The following is a 24,597-nucleotide window of genomic DNA, read 5'->3' on the forward strand; positions in this document are numbered from 1 at the left end:
GGCATTGGAGGAGGAACTGAGAAGGCACAAGAGACCTCAAAGCCCAATATTTGCAAGAGAGTAGACAGCCGCATGGGAGGATATTGAGGAGGAGCGAGCCATCTGGTGAAGGGCATGCAAACCTGCAGTGAAGCCCGTAGACCCAGAACCAACTCGATGTGGGACGGAGTAGATCAAGGAGCAGGAGAAAGACTGATGCAGTGGAACCTGTAGTCGACAGCCGCGCCAAGTAAAACAACTCAGAGAAATGCTGGGAAAGCCTACACCAAGTAGTCAGCCATTTCGTGAATAGAAACGTTGATGCATTTTGGGACCTACAGTCCAAGGCCCCACCAAGACCTCAACCAGGCTCACTCTGGAGGGAGCCTAAGCAAAGTCTGAGAATCCAAAGAGTGAGAGGGGGGTGGGGAGGGAAATCATTTAAACACACAGGTCTAGTCACAAACCTCTGTGTGAATAGAAAGGTGAAAGCATAATGGGGCCTGTAATACATAGTCTTGCTAAGAAAGCGAAGGATTGATTTTAATGTTGGGAAAAGCCAAGCCAGGGCATCACAGGAAAAGAGAAATCTAAAGGAATGCTGGAAAGTAAATGAATTACACTGAAGTAGCAGTTGGACAGTCAAGTCTATGAAGCGAGCATGTGTCTACACAGAAAAACCATTAAAATCAAAATCTATTAAGCACATAGTTGTAAAATGTTTTTAAAGCATTCAAAGTATCCAAGACAGTGACAGTGAACTCAACCTGTGCCACGAGTCCAATATTCAACAGAGGTAAAGCCATCCTGCGTTCCAAGTAAAGTCAACTCAAAACGGGATTAGCAGGATTCTCATGAGAAGCACAGGTAGTCCCAAATGAAAACGTACAATTAATATAGTGATAAAATCGAATTGCAGACTGGAAGCATCTGGGGAAATCACAGTCGAGAAAGCTGCTTACTTTGTGAAACTGGGATTCTGGGGGAGGCCCTTACCTCTCAGGTGTGGAGAGAATGAGTATGTCCCACTGGTTTAATGATGGGAGAGTGTGCCTTGGTATCACAAGGTGAAGCTTTTTCAGCACCTCAAAAAGGTACTTGCAGGAAGTTGAAGGAACGGTCGACGGAAGACTTCATCCCCTAACTCTTCCTGCTATGAGCAAGTGCCCAACAGACATTCTTAGAACACACACCAGCCAACTACACTACTCATTCAGGTCATATGCACCCAACATTCCGCTAACCTGTGCAGAACAGAACACACCTTCCTCCTTTCTAATGAGCAACAAAAGAAAGCATTCAAGTGAAGGAGCAGTAATACAAGGCCTCCGTACTTGCACCGGCTTCCTTTTGAAGGAGTCACTTCATTGTTGGTGCCCCTTCTTTCCTTGCTTTGTTCACCTGTATTCCCTGGTGGGCTGCTGGTCTGAGGTGGCTTACAGAGTATGATGAATCGTAGGAATGTGTCTCTTCTCCCCAAGGTGGAGGCCCCGCCCTAATGAGGCTAGAGAGGTGAGCCCACTTAGCAACATCCTCTCTAGGGGTTCGAAGCAAGTGAGACCTCACCGAGAGGTGGAAAAAGGACTTCCATTCCTGTGAGGAACTCCCTAAAGGATATCCCGAAATAACCGCCTTAAGAATACCATATCGAGACTTGTATGAAGAGAGAACGGCCATATGTTACGATCAACAAGAAAGAGTGCTTGTCACTTTAAATGCAAAGCTCCATTTTCCTGGGATGGGGGGGGGGGGGGGGGGGGGGGATGGAGCTGGGAGAGACACAGCCGCTAGGATCACACCTTCAAAAAGATGCAAAACAAACTCAAAAACAAACAAAGTAGAAAGATGGAACTCCTGGATCAAATGAATACTTTTCAGACTAAAGTACATGCTATTTCCTAAAGGAAGGCAGCCACAGGGACATCAGGTATAACTCACCTCCAGTTCAGAGCTATCCCTTTCCCAGGATACTGGCTAATTCTGAGAAATTATGAAAAGGACTCAAGGGTATTTCAAGGATGTTTAGGTCCAGTGTCAAAAACACTTTATGGTGGGGGCACTGTTGAGCAGCCTGCAAGATGGCTGCCTAGCGTAAGAGCTCCGTGCCTAGCCGCCTCTTATCCGTTGACATCTGCGGTTCTGCCTTGGATCCTGTGTACCTGCTACGATCCCTGCACTGTGGCCATCGAGCTCTATCCGCACGTCGAGTTCTGGGAGAAATCAGACTCTCGAAACTGGAGATCCATGGCCTGCCGTGCCTTGCCGCCATTGGGCCTACACTGGGCCCTGCTCTCATCGTGACCTGACCGGGTGCCTCCTGCTGGACTCGCTGCTGGCTACTCTGCCCCCGACACCTTGGGGCACACACTACACTCGTGGGCCGGCTCGCTTCTGCCCCGGTCCCGCGGACGGCCCTTTCCGCTAGGGGCCTAGGCCGCTGACGACCGAGGCGCGCCGGCACCCCATCTGCGACCGCGGGGGGCCTGGGCTGGGCTGCCTGGCGCGAGCCGGCAGGGACTGCTGTCGTGCCCTCACGGGTTCTCTTCAATACCCGACTCACTGGCTACATCGACCGAGCTTTGTCGTGCCCTCTGGTTCCGGCCATGTCGAGTCGCTCCAAAGGATCTGCTAAAGGGGGTGCCATGGACAAATTCACTAAGACGGTCCCTCGACCGGAGGTGGGACACACGTCGCCTCCGTTGGAAGAAATTGGCAACGACCCTAATCCGGGGGTGGCGGCGCCGGACCTCACTGCCATGATGGAATCGATGGCTAAGAACTTTGCCTCCTTTCATGAGAAGCTTGACAATATCAATGAGAATGTCGCCTCGCTCAAGACCAGGCTGGATCGAGAATTACTGAGGCCGAAAACCGGATCTCCACTAATGAAGATGCGATACACGTACTTCAGGACACAGTGGCCACCTTATCGCGCGACATGAAGAATGTTAAAGCAAAATGCGATGACTTGGAGTCCCGCTCCCGCAGAAACAATCTTCGCATCATTGGGGTCCCTGAAACTGCCCTGAAGGGGCGCATGGAAGATGCAGTCGAACAACTAATCAAGGACTTGCTGGGGGACCCAGACCTTTCCCCTTATTTCACGGTGGAGCGGGCTCACCGGGCCCTTGCCCCGCGACCCCGACCTGGCGACATCCCCAGACCCATTATAGCCAAGATTCTTAATTATCGTGACAGGGACCTCATTCTTCGCCTGTCGCGGGAGAAAGGGGAGCTGCGACTGGAGTCTCATGTCATCAGGATCTTTCCAGACTTTTCTGTGGCGGTGCAGCAGGAGAGACGCCAATTTCTTGGCGTCAAGAAAATGCTCAGGGAACGCAATGTACCGTATGCCATCTTATTCCCGGCTCGTCTTAAGCTCACTCATAATGGCAAATTGTACTTTTTCACAGTCCCAGACGAGGCGGTGAAATTCATCTGGATGCAAATACCGCTTCAGGGCCCTGGAGAAGGCTGAGTGGACGCTAATCAACTGTGAATGGCACAGACTGTGGACACTTATTGAACTTGTTTACTCAATCTGCACTGTGGTACTGGTAAGGCTGCTCTGTTCACTGTGACGCTCTGCCCCTGCAGTCCTTGCGTGCTGCAGCGTTTGTGCACATATCCTTAGTACGCACTCCACAGAGCTGGTCTCACATTGTTCTGTTGTCCTACCTCACTTCCTGTCCTCCTATTGTTCAGGTCCTTAATCTCTGTTATATACCCCGTTCGCCGCATTTGAGATGCGGGGATGTACGATATTTGACTGTCAAAACTGTTTTGGTCTATTTCGGAACCGCAGGGGCTCGTGTGCGGTCCCCGATTGCCTGCTTCACGGGCAGGGCCTGCGCCACGAGTCCGCCACCACTGCTCGTTTTGCAACTGAGCCATTTGGCTCCAAGCGTGCTGGTGCACAGCAACGCCACACCCCATTGCGATTGCACTGTTTTTTCTCAATGTTTTGGTGTGTGTTGGCCCTAGTTGGGCCTCGGGGCAGATTGGGCCAGGTTCGGGACGGCCCAACTGTGCATTGTTAGGGGTGGGTGATCTTTACACTGCTGATCCATGGTTAGTGGTGGGGGGTGGGAAAGGGGTTGTTTTGCAAAAAGGCACACAAGGTTTCGCGGCGCGCATGCTGAAGGGCCCCATGCACACTTGCTGTTCCAACTCTGGGAGCTCATACCATCACGGGAGCTGGGATGTTCACTGATTTATGGGTACTGTGTCTGTAGATACCTACCTCTGAAATGGCTACAGTCATAATGTCCTGGAACATTCGGGGGCTGAGCAACCACACTAAGGCCCGCAAGATCGTTGCATATGCTAACAGACACAATTGCAAGATATTGATTTTACAAGAGACACACTCCGAGGGCCTCATTCCAAGGACTGTTGCCCCATCATGGGGTTCTGCCAGGTTCTTTACTTCTTACTCCACGCAATCTAAGGGCGTTCTCACAATGATCCACAAATCAATTAAGTTTGTGCTGCATAAAAGCTATGTTGATCCTGAGGGTCGTTATGTTATGATACACTGCACACTGGTCAATAAAGAGTACTTGCTGGTTAACACTTACTGTCCCAATGTAGACTCTCTGGAATTCTTTGACACTGTAACTACCATACTGCTGGGCTTCGTGGGGGTGCAGATCATATATGGGGTGGGGGGGCCTGAACCTTATACTGGACACTGCCCTGGACAGAACTGCCACTACACCCAGAGCTCTGTCTGGCGCGGCACGCAGGCTGCATGGCCACATGCAGTCGCTCAACATTTGTGACGCCTGGAGAACACTTCACCCCCAGCAGCAGGACTACACTTATTACTCTTCTGTACACGATAGTTCATCCAGGATAGATCTGTTTTTGGTCTCGAGGGAGGTCATGGGTAGGGTGGAGAATACACGCATTTTGCCCCGCACATTCTCGGATCATTCTCCAACCATACTGTCCTTGGGGCTGGGAATTCCCATCCCAACACTCTGCACCTGGCACTTTAAGTCCGAAGCTCTAAAAGACATTGTGTTTAAATCTGAGATTCTAGCGGACATGGAGTCCTTCTTTGAGCTTAACTCTCTTCAAGACATGACCGCCACGGTCAGATGGGAGGCTTTTAAGGCTTACATTAGGGGCATGTCTATCTCCCGAGAGGCAGGGGTGCTGAAAGCTATTAGAGCCACCCTTGGGCGATCCGAGGCCAAACTGAAAAGGTTGGAGCAATGTTGCTCCTCCGGGTCTGACCCCACCACTCTGGCCCAAATCTCTGACGAGCTCCAGGTGTTTTAACACGTTAGCGACCAGCGAAGTTCACCATTTCAGCCGCCCGCAGGCCGCTAGGAAATATGGAGAGGGGGACAGACCTGGCAAGACACTTGCGACACTTGGGAGGGGGGAACTGGGCCGCATGCAGATCACTTCCATAAAAGATCAGAACGGTGACGCTCAATGGGCAGACCATCGAATACTTGATATATTTACCGAGTTCTATAGATCCCTTTATTCCCAGCTCGTAGAGCACACTGAACAACATATGCGAGAACTCCTTGACCAGATCCCCACAGACCCGAGACCAGCTGGATACCCCGTTCACGCTAGACGAGATAGTATCGGCTATCTCAGACTTGCCCATAGGCAAGGCGCCGGGACCCGACGGCCTCACGGCGGACTTCTATCGAGAGCACGTGGCTATTCTGGCCCCCCGGCTGTTGGAGGTTTGGAATGAGGCACTCCGAGCCGCTATCCTTCCCCCTTCCATGCGGGAAGCAGCCATCACGGTATTGCTCAAACCAGGTAAACCTGAGGACGAGTGGGAGTCCTATAGACCTCTCTCCCTCATGAACCTAGACACAAAGATCTTTGCTAAGATCATTGCTAACCGCTTTCTGCCCATCATGACGCACTTGGTACAAGAGGACCAAGCAGGCTTTGTCCCCGGCAGGTCCACCTCCCATAACATCAGGAGACTATTCAATGTCATGTCCTGTATAGACCAAGACGTCCAGGCCGTAGCGGTTACGCTGGACGCCCAGAAGGCCTTCGACATGGTCTCTTGGCAATATATGTGGCTGGTCCTCGAAACAATGGGCGTCGGCCCTAACATGATAGGGTTCATTAAACTATTGTACACTTCCCCCGTTGCGCGGGTACAAGTCAACTCACTAACATCCAAGATGTTCACTCTATTCAGAGTCACCAGACAGGGCTGCCGCTTCTCCCCGATCCTTTTCGCATTGGTGATAGAACCGATGGAGGACTTTATCCGAGCACGGCACGCGTGTAAAGGAGTACGATTGGTTGACGATCCTGAAATAATATCCCTATATGCTGACGATGTCCTATTATACGTCAGAGATCCCACAACCCATCTGGATCCCATACTGAGAGACATCACCCGGATCGGCACCCACTCCGGATTTACGATTAACTAATCCAAATCAGAGATTTTCCCGCTCACTAAAGCTAACCTGCAGCCCACCACCGAGTATCCCCTGCACTGGGCCCCTGAGGGTGTGAGATACCTTGGGGGTGCAGATGTCCCTCACTAAGCCCACCCTGCTTGCCGATAACTACTCAGCTGTAGCACGAACAGCTGAGACCAAAATTTCACAATGGCGCACTCTCCCGTTGTCTGTCGCTGGTCGTCTATCCCTTATTAAAATGATCTTGCTCCCCAAGCTCTTATACAACTTTTGCAACATTCCTATATGGCCCGGGAGGGCTTACTTTACTAAATTGCATACGCTCTGCGCGCAATTTCTCTGGCACTCCGGTGCGGTGCGCAAGAAGTGGACTGACATGGCACTTTCATACAAACGGGGTGGTATTGCTGCTCCGGACCTAGAACTATACTGGATCGCGGCCCAGGCCCTGCATGCTACTCATTGGTACCCGGGTTCCCCAGTGCGCCCACATGTCAAACTGGAATGGCTTGCCTCCACTGGTATCAACTTAATGTCCCTGATATTACATCGACGCTACACATCCGATTCCCCCGTTGATCCCATTGCTGCGACTCTGTATGCCTGGTCACGTCTGCTACACTCAACGAGTGGGCCCTCCCCATATTACAAATGGCTTCCCGTGTGGGCCTTTCCGGGCCTGGAGCCCACGCTTGATACCGCTTTGGCCCGACACTGGGGTGCACTGGGGTATCGGGCCCTGTCCGACTTCTATCCCGAGGGCAAATTCATAGGCCCCCAAACCTGGAGACCGGGGCACACCAGATCCCCCCTAGAGACTCTCCAATACTACAGGCTTCGTGCCGCGTTCCGCACCATGTGGCCCTCCTTTCCAGATGAGCCCCCAGACAACCCGGCGATAGCCTACATCGCCAACTCGGGCGGTGCACGTGGCGTCGTCTCTTCACTGTATCAAATCCTACTAGATATCATCCCCATTCCTACTCTTGGGGCACGCGACGGATGGTCGGCTGAACTGGGTCTAGAAATTTCTGATGAATTGTGGGAGGATATGTGCTGCCACACACAAAAAGTGTCTCTCAATTTCCGTGCCTTGCAATACAAGCTCCTCAATAGGCTTTACTATACACCAAGCAGGACATCGGGGTTTGCTCGCTCTGAGGTGCACCTCTGCCCGCGCTGTAGGGCGGTGGATGCTGATCACTTGCATATGTTCTGAACCTGTAACAAATTGTCCGATTTCTGGGACAGTGTCCTCCATACACTAAGTGCGGTAACAAACTGTAATTGATCCCGATCCTTTGGCAGTTCTGTTTGGGGTCTGGGGGTCTGATGAAACTAAGCGCTTGAAAAAGTTTTTGAATATAAGCTGCATGATTGCCAAAAAATGTATACTTCAGAACTGGAAGCGCTCCTCCCCACCGGCCTCTCAGAAATGGCTGGGTATGCTCACATGGTCGCGCAACTGTGAGGAGGAATACCTGGCAATGCTGCCCGCCCAATCTCGCCTCAGGAACATCTGGAGCGAATTTAATACATATCTAAACAATCAAAGTGAGAACATGCCCGGTTCTGGCTTGTCTCCGGTCTCTATCCATGCACCGTGATTTTTGCTGTGTACTTCTGTATTGTTGATGCTCTATATCCACTGTTGGAACTGTACTCTGTAACCATTACAATGTTTTATGCTATGCTTGATTTAATTGTTTGTTGCCTTGACGTATGTGCCTTGTGAACCTCTGCCGACAAAAATAAAAAATTTAAAAAAAAAAAAAAAAAAAACACTTTATGGTCCACCCACAACCGTTTCCTACTGAGGAAACAAAATGTGTTTTTTGTTAAAAGATATGTTGGTGTGGTCTACGCCTTCAACACTAAAAAGTTGCATGCTTGCAAGATTAGGATCCTTTACTTGAATGTAAGGCTGTTTTTGAACTGAAGCTTTTGAAACAGGCAGCCCACCTAGAACTATTGGTGCTAAAAGAGGGGTCCATCGAACTAATAACAGTGTTAAAAGGTGGCCACTGTAGCGATTCAGAAGGACAAAAACTCTCAGATGACATGATGGAAGTTATTTTATTAAAGATAGAATGCCTCACTTTCCCTAGGACTATGGGTGATCCCTACCTGCTTCAAGAACAAGAGTGCTTGTTCATCAGTCGTGATTGTCCAAAGAAAAGAAGTTTCCCGATTATTTTTTTTACCCCTCTCCACCCCGAGTCCTCCTGTTGCCAGTGCTGTCTGCGACATTCCTCGGACCGGCTGTCCACGATGGATTGGCTCCTGTGGTCTAGCCACCACCTCTTCTTGGGCTCCTGCCGTTTCTTCAGCGTTCGAGACTGATGAGAGTTTGGTGTCCCGTATTGCCTGTGTGAGCAAGTTTGAAACTAGCGTGCTTCCTCACTCTCCACATCAGCTGTCATGCACTCGAGTACCTCGCTCAGCTAGCGTCTGCAACTCTCCCACACTCTCTGCATCAGCTGCTGCTCTCTCCACACCCTCAGGGCATACCTCTTAACGTACTCATCCCAGTATGGTGAACATCATGAATTAAAAGGGACATGATCCTTTTCCATGGAAGAGCGATATCCTTTAGTAGTTTCTTCGTCCAAGTTGTAACAGTTCAGGTCTTCTTGTGTTGTAATACATCCCATGTAGGCCATGGTATATCTAGCCTGAAGGAGTTCCTCGCGGAAACGGGAGTCCTGGTCTCTCCCGGTGAGGTCCCACTTGGCTCTATCCCTGGGGAGGGAGCTCTCATCCCGAGTCTCACAGGGGAGAAAGGACAAATTCCCTCAATTCGTCAGATCACCCAGCGATTGAATGACTCCACAGCCACAGTCTTGCTGATCATATCACAACAAGTTGACCAACATAACTAGACATTCAGAGAGAACTAGTCAACAGACACTACCCTGTTGAGCAAGACTTGTGGTACCTATACCTTCACCAATAGGAAATAAAACAGAGCATGCAAGCAGGGGTACATTGATAGAGCATTAACACCTGCGTAGAAAGAGGAAAACAGGACAATGTGTCCCTTTATTGTGGCAAAGCACGACATGGTGTATGAAAACGTTCCCACCAGATGGGAAATGCCAGAACCAGACCATGATTAGCAGACACAGGTTAAGGAATGAAAAAAAGCTTGTGTTCACAATCAAAGACGTTATTTTGCAGGCGGTTATTGCACTAGTGTTGGGGCCATTGGATATACTTATAGATGTGGAAGCATATATTTTTTTTAAGGCGTTTGCAAAAGTCATGCCATTCCCACTTCTGCAAAACCAACACCTGAACCCATTTGCATTGTAGAGGGTGCAGCCTAAACATCAGGGGATGCAAGTGTTAAAACCAAACCCTTAATAACGCTAACTACATCAGGTCATTTAAAAGACATTCAATTAGCTATTGTTGCCTCTATGGGCTTTCCTGGTACATTAGGGATATCCAACCCAGGTATTGATTATCTGAGTTTGAAAAATAACACTTTCTTCAAATTGGTATCAAGATAATTGCTGGATAAGCCCAATCAAATGTTGTGGGGACAGTAGCCAAGGCAGGGGCAGTCAATAATCAAAGTGGCAATTTTCCAGATGTAATGTCGGAAAAGGAAGCAGATCAGCTGTCACCACTTAGGGGGCAGTACTGCCCCAATGAATTGATACCCAATCGCACTATTCCACATTGGGCATATTTAGAACTAGCAAAGATGCAGAGCAAAGAAAACATTTGGAAGTCAATCTTAGGCAAGGGTTCATTCCCCATCCCAAATGTCCTGCAGATGCACCAATGTTTTTGTTCAAGCTCAATGGTGTCTTTTAGGGTTATAGTAAGCGCATTTCTGACTTTATTTATTGCATTACAATTCATCAACAATGTTTTAGCAAGGAAAAAAGCAGTAGGCGAAAAAGAAACAGTACCAACTTTTTAAAAAACATTGTTAAAAATCAAGTTCCTGTACCAGGACCTGTCTCCACGCAAACATCTGCAAGGAATCGGACAAGGTCAATTATGTTTTTGATTAATGGTCTTTTAGGGTTATGCTAAACACATTTGATAAATAGTGTCTTTTAGGGCTATGCTGAACACATTTGATAAATGGTGTCTTTTAGGGCTATACTGAACACATCTGAGATGGTCTGCTTGGATTTCAGTTTGGGGTTTATGAAACAGACGAGAACTGCAGAGTTTAAATATTTTTGCAGAGACTGAGAACACCAATTTAGTTTCAGTTACAAACTGGCACTTCCGAATTTTGCATTTACATTTGCGAGTTTCAGGATTTCAGCAGTAGCCGTTTAAATGGATGAGAGCAAAGTAGAATCAATCCTTTGTGGAAGGAGTGCAAATATTTCCAGGTTTCTTAAATTTTTTGGAGGATTTTTATTCTTCAAGGGTTTTGAACAATAGTGGCACCAATAACTTTGTTTACCAAAAGGAGTATCAAATTTCACTCGAGGGTCAAACCAGGATTCAACATTTAGAGGCTGTGAGGGTGCAGAAGTAAGGCTGGGACACAATGGTGGTATATTTTTGGGCAGAGAATTTTATTATATGAAAAATGGTTAGGAAAATGGCTTTTTGTTCCTAAAACGAAGAGGGTTTCCTTGCCTCTAAGGAACTTGTCAGAATGTTGTGTCTCAAAAAACCTACTTCTATCCCCAACACTAATAACTTCACCCCTGCACAGTTGGTTTATCTCTTCTGAAAGTAAAGTGCTCTTTTTAGATCCAATCAACAGAAAATGTTCCCAGTCTCTTGGGTAATCAGAAGTGGCCTGCACTTTCCTTTTGGGGGCCTCTCAGGCCTGTACTTGCTCAGACAAAGGTCAATAGGCAGTTCACAAGAATACACTCCTTAGGCTTCTCCCATTTATCCCACCAACTCGGCACCCTCCGTTTACCAAGCATAGCATGTATAATTCACTTATTTTGGGTGCAGGTCCCAGGCACGCAGTATTCAGATGTGGCTTGGTTTCTTCAATTGCAAGCAACTGTCCTCTCATGGAATGTCCCTCTGTCGGGTGCGAATCCCAGACTCGCAATATAACTGCTTGGTTCATTCTCCTGCCAAGCAGTTATCTTTTCATTAACTTCTTATTTGGGTGCGAGTCCCAGACTTACAATATTCGGATTGGCTTTTGTTTTTCACATGGGTGTATGTCCCCAGACTCGCATTTCATTCTCAGGGTTCCAGACCCTCTTGATACAGCTTCCACCTTCACCCCAGGACCTCAAGCACCACTTTGGTAACCTGCATACCGCTTTGCTGTCCTCTGGTAGGTACCAGGGTTGCACCAGCAGCTGCATCAACCCTTGAGGCTCCAATAGCATTTAGGCTTTGTCGCAGTCTGCAGCAGCTCTTTTGACGTCTGCTTATTCCCGGCAGTGTGTCTCGCATGGACGCTTCCCTGGAGGCTCTGGATCCCAGAGGTTTAACATGGCAGCAGCCAGAGCAGCCCTTGTTTCTTGGACCCTGCTTGGCTTCTCGACCTCCACTCTTAACTTCCCTTCCTGCTGGCTCACATCCCTTTTGCTGCTTCACGGCTTCCCGGATTCCTCCTTGGAAGATAACTCTCTTTGGTGTTCTCAGCTGTGGTGTGTTTAAGCTGTTGGGATAAACTCCCAGGTATGCCAGAGGGACACTAGGAGTTTGTGGACTCTTAGAAGGCTCAACGCTTTCCCGAGGAGGAATGTAAAACTCAGTCAAGCAGCGAGTTCAAACTGCGGTTTATTACAGCAAAAAACAGCAGGGATCAGTACAAGAAATCTGTGGACGTCTCAACATATCCTGGCTCGCAGGCCAGTTTTTGCCTAAAATTGCATCAGAACGACATCGCAAAATGGGCCACTCTCCAGAAAACCTATCAGACTACTTTAGTCCACCTATAGTGGACACTATACATGTCAATCTATTGGCTCTCGCATGTCAGGTGCTGGCCTGGTTCCCAAATTACTATCTATGACAAAGTTGCAGTGTGAGGGTCTTACCATTGGTTCTTGCCTGTTGCTACCCACCCCTAGGATACTTAACTGTTATTGGCTACAGCTAACAACCCCAGGCCTGGGATCCGCAAAGGTTCTCAGCTCTTGGGGTACCTTCTCAAGGTAATGAGAATGACTAGGTGTCTGCATTGTAACTTGTGTGTAGCACCTTAGTCTATGAGAGTGCTCTTTCACTCCGTGCCAGAGATTATAGGCATCTTCTGATAAATCTTCTAGTTACCATCCACAATCCAACGGGAAAAATTAAAGGGTGAACCGGACCAGAGCATTTGAGGTGTTTCACATCACAATTCCATAATGATTGGTTTTGGTGGGTTCCTGTAGCAAAACTTGCAAATTACCTGATCCACAAAAGAAAAAGGTTTTTGCTTTTTTTGCGGGTACTTCCTGACCAGGGAAAATCTCTGAAAAACTTTCAGAATCTGGATCAACCAGAGCAGTAAGCACACATTAACGTTATAGGATAACACAAAAGATATGCACGTGAACACATATTTTGACTTCAATGATGCATTTCAATGAACAAGGGAAAGAGGTTCAAGATTTAAAGTTTGAAATACCATAGCATCTACCTGGCACAGAGAATCCTTAATGAGGATAGAACAAAAGGAACTGTATTAAAGGGGCTTCAGAAGACGACTGATTCTGCGTGCTTGAAGAGCCGAGGCCAACAGCGACAACAATCCAACCATTGTATTTTTATTAGCCGATAAAACTTCTGCAGTTATGATGCGCAAGTTTAGTTTTCTAAAAGCAGCGATGAAAAGAATGCAAATGTTTGTGTCAGGGTCTGTCTGAAACGGTGCTGCAATTCGAAGTACACTTGATTAAGTGACTAAAAGATGAAAAGAAAATGCCAACAATCATCAAGCGGTACTATGCTGCACCTGCAAGAAGTTTTTCACTCCACGCCGTCCCATCTACCAGCGTTTAGGTTTAATGGAAAAGACATTTTTTCCACTTGCTTTCACTGTTTTTAGTTTTGCAGTTCTATATTTGTTTTAATGTAAAAATCACAACGAAAGGCTTCAGCTGGAAACGCAAATAAAAAGAAAAGTCTCAAACTAGATCATCCAGCATCAATCACCTTTAAGGCCAATCAACTTTTATTTGGAGACAAAGAATGGCAAATCTTTAAGTGATTTCACTTTAACATTGAAGTCTTCCCCGTGCCAGGTATCCCAATTAGAAGCATTTTTTGTAAATGTAATCTTTTTAAGGCCAGAAAATAATTTATAACCTTTTGGACATGCCAACAAAGGTGAAGGAAGGGCCATTAGAGAAGCAATACTTGAAACATTAAAGAACCCTGAAACCTTCAACTTTTCTCTACATACATCTTCTGACAATCCGATCAAACTCGCCAATCACGGATTGTTTACGTGCCCTCTCAGCATTCCTATTGGCCATCAAACAATAATGGCACTAAACTTTCCCTACAATACACTGGCAAGTTCTACTAACAGAAACTGAAGGAAAACGTTAAAGATGCAGAGATGGCCTGGATAAACTAGTTAATGAACATCGTTGCAAATTATGCTGGCAAATAATGGCTACAGAAGCCTCAGGTCGAGCTGAGAAACTTAATTGTAACATGGAAGGGGTCTTAAATAGAGCCAGGCCACTATTGAAAGCAGGAGTCAACGATGGTCAGAGAGAGAAGGTTCAATATCCAGACCTATGACAAGGAAACACCACTTGAAAGAAATCAAAATATCAAATGAGGATTCCAAAAATAGTCTGTATCGTACACTTACTTTCTCCTGGCCATTCGGACATCGTTACAGACACCTTTGGCCCCCTTGAAGGCGCAGATTGTTCATTTGTCCATTCGTCTGATGTTCTGCATCTATCACCTGCTGCTTTCCACCTGTCAAGATGAGCAATCAGTCAAACATAGAACTCGCGCCACATTCACCCACTCATTGTTTCAAATTTGCATGAGTCCTCGATTGAAGTCTATGATCAGGTGTGCCATGTTTCTCACAGCAGGGAACTGGGATATTCCCTGGCAGCTCCCACATTATACAGAGTGTTCATGTTTCCCAGACCCCCAAACAATGCAATAGCTTATTTTTTAAATCCATCATATTCATCGGAAAATATATAGAAAATTAAGTTTTTATTTTATCCAAAAGTACACAGTAATAGAAACATCAGGCCGTCCGAGCTTTACTGAAGGTACACTGAGAAAGACTTCTCACTGGAATGACCAATCTTTCAAATCGTCTGAAATATTAGTATAGGGCTGGCCTAGCCACAAGGAAAACCAGGCAGTTTATAGACCTGGCAAGAGGGAGATCTACTAAAAGCAGCATCACAGAAGAGCAAATAGATCCACTTTTCTTCCCTAGAGATAATCTTCACTTACCAGGTTTTGCTCGTGCCTATTTTAGCCATTTGCCGTGATGTTTTCACCCAGGACGTTTTCGCAGCGTGTGTTTGGGGTAGGTTATTAGGGGAGTTATGGGGGTGAGTGGCAGGTTCAGGAGGGTTAGAGGGACGCTTCACCCCCATTAAAAAATTAAACCAAAAAACACACGGCAAAACGGCTGCATTTAAAACGGTATCCAGTTAAATTTTCGAAAACACATTTTCGAAATGCCATTTTGTCAAAACAAAATTGGTGGGAAAAAAATTCTGAATGTTTTTTTTATTTTATATGTTACATTTTTGTTTCATTAGTAAATAAAAAGTGTCAAAAAAAAATGGGGGTTGAGGGGAACCCCCCCCCATTTAAAAAATAAATGTCATGGTTAACAGCCATTATAGACCCCATCCATAAGAAAGGTAGCTGGGATTGCCCAGATAACTACCGACCGATTGCTCTCCTAGATACAAATCGGGAAGATCTTTGGCTCTCAGCTGCGCTTGAAGCTGGCTCAATGGGCGCAATCAGCTGGTATTCCGGGCGTACGGCAAACTGGCTTCACAAAAGGTGTGGGTGTCGATGTCAATCTCGTGATTCTCACAATCCTGAAATGTGAAGCTCAGAAAGCCAGGTATAACATCTACCTAGCATTTATTGACATGAAGCAGGCCATCGACTGTATAAATAGAGGCCTGCTCTGTAACAAATTGAGAAAGTGAAGTGCCCATTAAATATTCTTGATCCAATCATGGCTCTTCATTCGAACACTTCAATCCGGGTACGCCTAAATAGAAATGGAGACCTGTCCGATCCCATTCCAACGGCAAGGGGTGTAAAGCAGGGGTGCCCCCTTGCCGCGGATTTACTGGATCATCTAGGACATGTCCACTGTTTTTCCCCAAAGGTTAACCAAGTTCCAGTAAGTTGCACTGCCTACGCAGACGATCTGGTGCTAATTGATAGAACTCAAATTGGTCTCCAAAGGTTGCTCAATTCTTTATATGAGTACTTAACGATCAATGAGCACACAATTAACACTGAAAAAACAAAAATTGTGGCAATTGGCACTACTTCAAATAAAAAGACAAAGGTGTTTAGGTGGACTGTAGATGGCCAGTTCCTTGACACTGTAGACTCAATAAGATACTTGGGTGTGCAGTTTAACAGTTCCATTTGTGAACACCAATGGGTGGAAGACCTGAAACTAAAAACCATGAGTCTTGCCTTTCAAGCGGCAAAAATAAACAGAAGTTATGGTAAATTTTCTTTATCCCCGGTCTTAACGTTCTACCTACAAAAGGTTGTACCTATAGTAACCTTTGGTGCCGAGGTCAACTGGAACATCAGCAAGCGCATCTGGAACTCTTTAGAAGGGCGTTTTGGCGCTATGTTCTCCAATTACCACAATGCGTCTCAATGATATCTTTACGAGATGAATTGTCATTGAACTCACTGCATAGCCATGTGATTTGGAAATCAATCACATTATTGCAAAAAAATGTCTATTGAGAATCCAATGCCTGCCTACTGAATATTCAACAAACTCGATGTTGATACTAATGCAACCTTATTAGATATGTGGCATCTCAGAGCACAAGCCTGGGTTGATGCCGCGGGAATCTCCGAGTTTGATCTTCTCACTAGACCAGAAGTTGCTAAAAAGACATTTGAATCTTGGGCTTGGATCATCAACATAGATAAACGAGAAAAACTATCTTCAACACACAGGCTAGGTATCAGTCAAAAAAAGTTAAATCTCCAGTCGCATTATTTAATGCATTCTTCTTCTTGCTACTATCACGAGCAATTCCTTAGGTTTCGATTGAACATCTTGAAATCTAAGGAAATTCTTTGGCAACGAAAAGACAAACTGGCAAAAGACAATCTATGTTGCTTCTGTTCATTAGCAGTTGAAACGCTAAAACGCCTAATCATTGAGTGTGAGAAAACTAGTGCCTTGTGATCTATACACCTGGGTCAATTCTCTCCCTTAGATGACGATACGTCACTTGGTGGCTCATGATTTCATCTGGCGCAAATGTAAAACATGTTGGTGCAATTGTAAACTATCTAGATGCACTTTTGAAATGCCCGTTTTGAGCTGTGACCTCAAGTTTCAATCCTGTTTTTTGGTGAAAATGAACAGGGAACGAATTGCCTCCTTGCAAGTCGTGTACAATGGGCTGATGTATTCTAATATTTGTTTCTGATCACCTACCTTCTTTCTTTGATGTGAAGAGCTATTGATTTTGGAGGAGTTTAGTGGATAATGTCAGTAGAATTGAAACAAACGTTTTTACATGTGTTAAAACTAGATTTTTAAATAAAATTAAAATTAAAATATAAAAATAAAAAAAAAACATTAAAAAAAACATTTCTGGCATTTTGGTGTGGAAAAAAATGGCATTTCGAAAATGTGACATTCAAAAATGTCTCTATAAACCGTTGAAAACACCATGGCAAATATCCGAATGGCTAAAATAGCCTCGAGGAAAATAAAAGATAAAAAACATGTTCTTACGGGGATGCCACGTTGGGTGGGGCTGGGCCAACTGGAGTCAAGAGGTGCCAGGTGGAACAGCAGGGGGTCAGGCGGGTCTCGCACGCTCAGGCCCGGCGGGGGGAGCACAGTGGCACAAAATGACCCATAAAGGGGGGGTAAAAGTACAAAGGAGCATAGTTGTCTGCCTTACCCTGGGAGGATTTCACGCCGCTGTGCTCCGGCCGTCTGGGCCCATGCTGTCGACCTGACTGCATTAGAAGTGCTTTTTGCTGAAGATCAGTCTCTTGGAGCTCCTGCCGTGGCTGTCCGTCGTGTCGATGCATTCGCGTAGAGAGAAGGACATTTTGATGGTGGGCGCACTAGCACTGGCGGGGAGACACAGGTAAGTAGGGGCCTGGGAAGATGGGTTGAACCAGTGGTGCCGGCGGGTCCAGGCAGAGGAATAGGTGCATTGCGGGGTGGTGGGAGAACGGCAGGACGGTAATGAGGGGCTGTGGGCGTATGTGTAAAGCTGATGTTTAATAAAGAAGGGGAATACTAAAAGTGGCGAGGAGGGGCCACATATGAAAATGGCTGACGGGACAGAGTAACACGGAGAGGGGAGGGGTCGCAGACATGTGAGGTCGCTAACAAAGAAAACGAAAAGACATAGCAGGCGGTAAATACTGGCACGTGGTGCAGACCAAAAAATACACGGCGGGGAGAGGTCGTATACTGGCTATAAGGAAATGAAGCGGGGCACGGAAAGTTAAAGGAACAGCACTTACATCAGGTGAGGAAAGTTCGCCGGTTAGTGGCAAGGGATAATAAAACTCCTGGGCTAGGTGGGGAAAGGTTGCGCCATAAGTAACAATGAAAGGAAATACAAGCATCAAGTGGAGAGAGGTTGCATTTATTCCATTGTTACACAAGCAAGGAAGGGACATGGACCCAGGAAAATGAGCTGCCCTGATCACAAGGATGCAGGGCAAAGACCACCTGGACGCCATCATGTCTTCTCTGGTGGGGAATCCGGCACCAGGTGTGGGTAGTGGAGACCCCGCCGGGGAAGGCGGATGGGGGAGTGGGCAAAAGGCCAAGAAGGTCCAATGTGGCCCCCCAGAGCAGCTTTCCCCCAGTGAAGAAAAGCAAAAAAGCAGGAAGGTGAGGGGTTGCTATGGCCCACTCACCAGTAGTGGTGGTGGTGGTGGTGCCCCCACGGCATCAGCCAACCAAGCCCCCAGCGAGACCGCAAGGGGGTGAGGGGGACAACGAGCAAAGGACAAATGCACTGGGTCAGGGGGGGTCCACCAACTGGGGCCTCACGAGGGCACGGATACCCGACAGTGGGGAGGGGGGCAGTGGGGACAAGGGAACAACAGCCAGGATAACTGTAGGGAAATGGGCAAGGGCCCGGGTATGGCTGTGGGGGGGTCCCAGGGCAGGGGAATTCTGGAGGGGGAACCAGATAGCAAGCAGGTGGGATCGGCGGGCAATGGCAAGGGAGACAACAGCAACCTTGGTCAGACACCCTGGTCTCCGGCGGTTGCCCTCGGGAGTGGGAGGGGGGTCCAATGGCACTGCATACCTAGAAGAGGGCATACAAAAAGGGGGGGCAAGTGCGGCACCAACAGGAGGAGAAAAGGGGGGCCAGGTGGGGGTCCAAACAGCGGGACAAACCCTTGGAAATCTGATTACAACAGTGACAGGGGCAATTCCAGGTTCTGGGTGGGGGTGTGCGGGGGGGGGCCTCCAATACAAACAAAACAGGGGGATAAAAAGTGGTGCCAACAGCAACAGGGTTGCTCTCGGGGTGTGGGCAAGCTGAGATGGCCCCCACTCCAGGGCAGGAAAGAACACCATGTATGCTTACATGGCATGTGTCGCTGGACACAAAAGGAAAACATTTGAAAGGACAAATACATTGGTATTTTTTCTCATTGCTGGATTACAGAAGAGTAGTAGAGTGCAAGGACGCTAAAGGGCGAAGGGAAAGATAGGAAACTCTTTGTCGATAAGTCTCCAAATTGATGAGGCCGCTAGTTTTGCTATATTTTCTGCAATACTGCTGGAGGAATATCCTGAGTTACACCAGAAGTTGTGGGCCTATCATCATTTAGTGTTAGCAATGTACCATGACTGTGCTTTTGGGGCAGGGTTGGTTTATGAGGAGAGGTTTAGGAGCGCCAAGGCAGGGAACGCGTAAATAGACTGGGGAACCAAGGTAATGGACTTACGGGCAAAACGCACAGTAGTTCGTTATACGACCAGAAGACATTTTGGGACAGGGAGACAGACGCAGCCCTTTCGGAGCAGGACAGGGTCAGGTGATAGAAAAGGAGCCAGTTTGGCTTTTAATAAAACAACCTGTGCAAGGCCAGAGAGCAAATGTAAGTACATTTGTTCATTTTGTGGGATGCTCGGGCATGGGGAGGCCATATGCACAAGAAGAAACAAAGAACAGAAGTAAAGGGTTAGCGCTGGGGGAGTCACCGGCGAAATGACCCTCGCCAGAGCGAGCCTGCAATAACACGGTCTTATAGAGTTTGCTTGCAAAATACACAAATTGAATTAGAAACCAACATGTCAATCCTTATAGTTGCATGTTAAACCAAAATAATATCACTGCAGCTTAATTTCCCACATCCGGATTGAAAAAGAAAAAATCCCTGAATGCAAAATAAGGCAAGCCTGAAACATCTATTTACCCCTTGTACTTTCAGAGCTTTGGCACACAATAAAAGAAGTCTAATAAACTTGGTTAGATATGGAGATTCTGGATCACAGACTTTCACAGCGTCCGTATGCAGGATTTTAAGAACATTTGACTAGCCACATTTAAATAGAAACACAGCTTTCAAAAGGGTTTTTTGCTGTGTTGCTCCCTTTAACAACTGTCACAGATTTCCAAGGTGAGAGGTGCTGTGCAAGGCCTTTCAGTTGTAAATGAGCCTTCATGCATGAGAAGGGCTCTGCTGGCGAGAAGAAAAGGAACGTGTTGGAGATCCCGTTAAGATGGTGGCTTCCGAGCCATGGGCAAGGCCTGTGTGCCTCCGGGGGGGATGCGACTAGGGCGGTGCTTCACCCTCCGAGCCCAGCTGGTTCCAGATTTGCCTCAGAAGAAAACAAAACGCATCCAGGACTCTTGTCCTGATCATTTGACCTAAGAGTACGCACTTTACGTTATGTCGTGCCAACGATTTGATATCACACTTTCATCTCTGGGTACATCCCTCCCCTGGGACTGCTCTACATTAAGGTACCCATGAGCACACAGGCCTTAATGTCCTTCACATTGGCAGCTGGAGTTAAGGGCAGGGTGGGACCGGAGGAGGACATTTTGGCGCGGCCCGTTTGACCCACACCGTCATGGCGTAGTGGTTTGGCCACTCGTCCTGTTTTGGCGTGCCCAGTTCACCGCAGCCAGTATGGCGCAGGGACCACTGGGCGTAGGAATGTTTTGGCGCGACGACGGGCATGAAATTGCACGACATGGAGGGACGAGGAGCCAAGTTTTGTGAGACAGGATACGGGGAAGCAGAGGAAAAATGATTAGGGTTAGTAATTGGTGATGGAAAGGCAAAGACGGGAAAACAGAAAATAAACGAATGAAAGGAAAAAACTGAAAGCAAGTGAAAAATAATGTCAGAAGAAAAGGAAATATGGCGTGCCAAAGCTCCCGCAACTGGACTGCTCCTGCCATCATAAACATCTGCTCGAGGCAGTACCCCTCCATTAGCTTTCCCATAACAAAGCTGCCAGAAGCGCAAGGAAGGGCATCTTGCCGCCCGTGGTGGAGCTGGCTTCAGTGTGATCAGAAGCTGTTCGAATCTCTCAAGGGGCACAGGAGGCTATGGAGAATGGGAAATGGACAAGTGGCATGAGAAGGGCAGAAGCGCAGCGAGTGGCTGAGGGACTGGGCACTGGGTGAGGCATGTGCAGTGTTAGCGTTTCAACATGCATGCTACTCCTGTCACCCGACACACAACATGAGTCTCTGCAGCAGTCGTCATCTCAACAGCACATGTTGACACAGGCATGACGTTAGTGTGCCTTCAGGGCAGCAGGAAGGTTGCAGCATGGGATTGAGGCGCTCGTGTGTGGGGCCATTTTAGAGGTTTGCCTCGGGTGCCATATTGCCGAGAACCTGCCCTGATAGCTATTGCTCCATCAGTGCTATCAGTACCTCTCTTTCTACGCTCATGGATTGGTGGCTGTGCTTTTTCCGTGGTAGTCGCAAGGGCATGGAATCAGCTGCCCTGGGCTCATCGACCTACTAACCAACCATCTGGCATTTCGGCGGTCCTTGAAGACCCCTCCTTTTTTTAATGCTCTTCTCTGCTCAATCACTTCCTCATCTCGACTGTCTAGCGCCAAGATGGCCTTGGGCGTATGTGCGCTGCTATAAATACATATAACATAACATGAGCGATATGGTGAACCTCAGACACCCCCGCACCCTTTGGACAATCACCATAGCCGACCTGCAAATACGTCCTCCGATGGCGACGTTTAGCTGCACGGGGGATAGCCGTCATTTCTACTAGAAGAGCCAGGCAAGAATGCCTAACATTGCCATAAATAGCTGCTGGGCCACGGTTACTGAGTGTAGGCAAAATGGGACGACATGCTGTGCAAACATCGATCCTAAAATACAGTACCTCTTTGTCAAGAGCGTACCTCTGATTAGAAGTACCCCGATGTTATTAACGATACAATAGGACAAGAGTGCTGTTCAGTATTCAGAACATGTGTGGAGCTCAGGCATTTTGTTTCTGTAAACACCAAACCACAGGGAATAGGGATGTGGAAGCGTCTGTTCATAGTGCAAGAGGCTGAAAATAAAAGTGCATTGGCAAATCAGTTAGCAGGAGTAGTCCAATCTAACAGTGTACGAATGTTCAAAATTGATTACTTCTCGCAAATGAAACACATTAAAAGGCACAGTACCTGTCAACGTGCGCATCTGCGAAAAGCAATCCTTTTGTATTTGACATAAGGGCGTTTAGACGTGGCTGCAATGTCCGGCAGGTCCAAACGTCCCTCGTGCCAAATCAGCTGCGCCAGAAAGGCTTCTGCGCCGAAATGCCTGTGCCAAAATGACGCCGCCGAAACGGGGTGTACCGGGGTCGTACTATGGCATACAACTATCTCATTCACCAATGATAAAGTGGCCCAGAGTTGCAAATGGCAATTACTTTTAAAATGTAATGCAAATTCTGCAATTTAAAGAATCTTCATTCAGTAACACTGGTCGAAACTGCTAGCCGCATAGTGATGTGACTTATCAAACTGAAAAACTGTGGCTTTGAAAAACCTTGCTCCACCAGGGCTACTCCTTACAATCCCGATAGTTATACGTACAAGATTAAAAGTTTCAAAATCCGGTCAATGAAGTCGCAGGTCAACTGTATAAGGACGGTAAAAAGCCTAACCGTCCCATACGTTGAAGAAATTAATTAATGAAAATACAGGACTCTGCGCCAACAACTCAAGTTGAGTTTAAATCTTAGATTATGATTTATTGATCATCAATGACCATTGAGCCCATAATTGATAACATGTTTCGGCTCCACTGAGCCTTTTTCAAATCCGGGCTACCCATAATTGTAATATAGGACATACAATATATCATAGTCAAAGAACAATTTGTATGAACGGCATCATAAAGTATGACATAATACCAGTTTTCAAATATCGTGACCACAAAATATGCATAATAACATGAAAGAAATTAGACAGAAAAACAAGGATGGGCAAAAGGGAAGGGTTCATGGGTGTAGAAAAATAGGCAAACATATCATAATACATTATTATGTTTGAATAAACAGAAAAAGAGCACAAAAAACAGAAACAAAAACACAAACAAAAAGAAAAAAGAACCCATTAGTAATCATTATTCTTCAATTCATTGAATAATATAACCAAATTCTGCAATGGTCCCTTGAGACAAACTGACAACTTGGTGCATGTCCTTACCCGAAATTTGATGTAACCAGTTCTTATGACTATTTGTCCATGTAGTAGTAAGTGGAAGATCAAGTACTACAAACAACTACATTCAGAAAACCAACTGAAGTCAACTCAATATTACATGCTAAAAGTTGTCATTTTCGACCAACTATTACCAATATACCATTGGGTGAATATATCAGAGCGAGACGAAATTGTAATAGTAACTTAAAATTTGAAGAGGAATGTAATCTATTACAACGACGTTTTAGAAGGAGGGGATATGCCCAAAAAGACATAAGTAAAGCATATAAGAGAACCAAATTGATGCAGCAGCAGGATACTTTGAGACAGAGACAAGGGAATAATTTGGAAGCCAACATGCCGATTAGCTTTATCACTCAATATTGTTCAGACCACCAGAGATTACGAAAAATTTTGAACAAACATTGGTACCTACTTAAATTGGACAGTCATATTGGTGAGTTTGTGAGTGATCATCCACGCATTACCTTCAGAAGAGCAAATACACTTAAATCTATCCTTAGTCCATCATTATTACCGGACATTGAGAGCACTACTCAAGGTACATGGTTACACAAGAAAGATTCTGGTTTCAGGAAATGTGGAGTCTGTCCACAATGTAAATATGCATATCAAAGAACAACGGAATTCGAAGATAAAAATGGAAAATGTTGGATCATTAAACAAGGAATCAATTGCAAAACAACTTTTGTAGTATATGGCATCATCTGTGTCTGCCACAAACTATATATTGGTAGCACCAAGAGACAGTTGAGAATCCGTATCCTTGAACATTTAGCCAAAATTGGCAGTCAAGACCCATCACTTCCGTTAGCTGAACATTGGCAAAAAACACATCAGCTACATCTTAAATCGGAAATTAGATTCATTGGTCTTAAACAAGTATCCTTGAACAAAAGAGGTGGTGACAGAGTGAAGGCGTTACGACAAGCGGAAGCAAGAGCAATTTGTTACTTCAATTCGACAAATACAGGACTTAATACAGATAATGAAATGGTTTCATTCTTGTGAGATGTAGTACATTGCAATCTGGCTTCTCAAGCTCGAATAATTTTCATTGTTATTCTTGATTTAGAACAGGGCACATCGTTTATTAGGAGGTTACATGTATTTCAGGGTGTTGTTAAAGGGATACCCCATCATAATTGGTAGCTCAGTATGTTATTTGAATGTTGCGTGTAATGCTCACCAACCTTTTGTAGTTAGGTGCATTAGTGCCCGTGATTATTCAGTATTGTGATAGCAACCATTTAAGTATTTAACAAATATAAATTGGGTCAGGAGAAGCGTATACATGCTTTGTTAGTTTTTCAGGCTTTATTCAAATACTTTGAATTA

The 24,597-nt window shown here is 46.3% G+C and overlaps 1 protein-coding gene across 1 annotated transcript in view; it reads right to left on the minus strand.

Annotated features, from left to right (window-relative positions):
* The window catches only part of LOC138471700 (uncharacterized), a 64,346-nt gene that overhangs the window by 12,589 nt on the left and 27,160 nt on the right, over positions 1–24,597 (minus strand). Inside the window, exon 2 of the mRNA XM_069609465.1 lies at positions 14,167–14,279. Coding sequence (XP_069465566.1) covers positions 14,167–14,188 — 22 coding nt within the window. The 5' untranslated portion in view covers positions 14,189–14,279. The remainder of the gene's footprint in view (positions 1–14,166; positions 14,280–24,597) is intronic.

Source organism: Ambystoma mexicanum, chromosome 8 (genome assembly GCF_040938575.1).
Source record: "Ambystoma mexicanum isolate Mex_15411 chromosome 8, UKY_AmexF1_1, whole genome shotgun sequence".
Lineage (NCBI taxonomy): Eukaryota > Metazoa > Chordata > Amphibia > Caudata > Ambystomatidae > Ambystoma > Ambystoma mexicanum.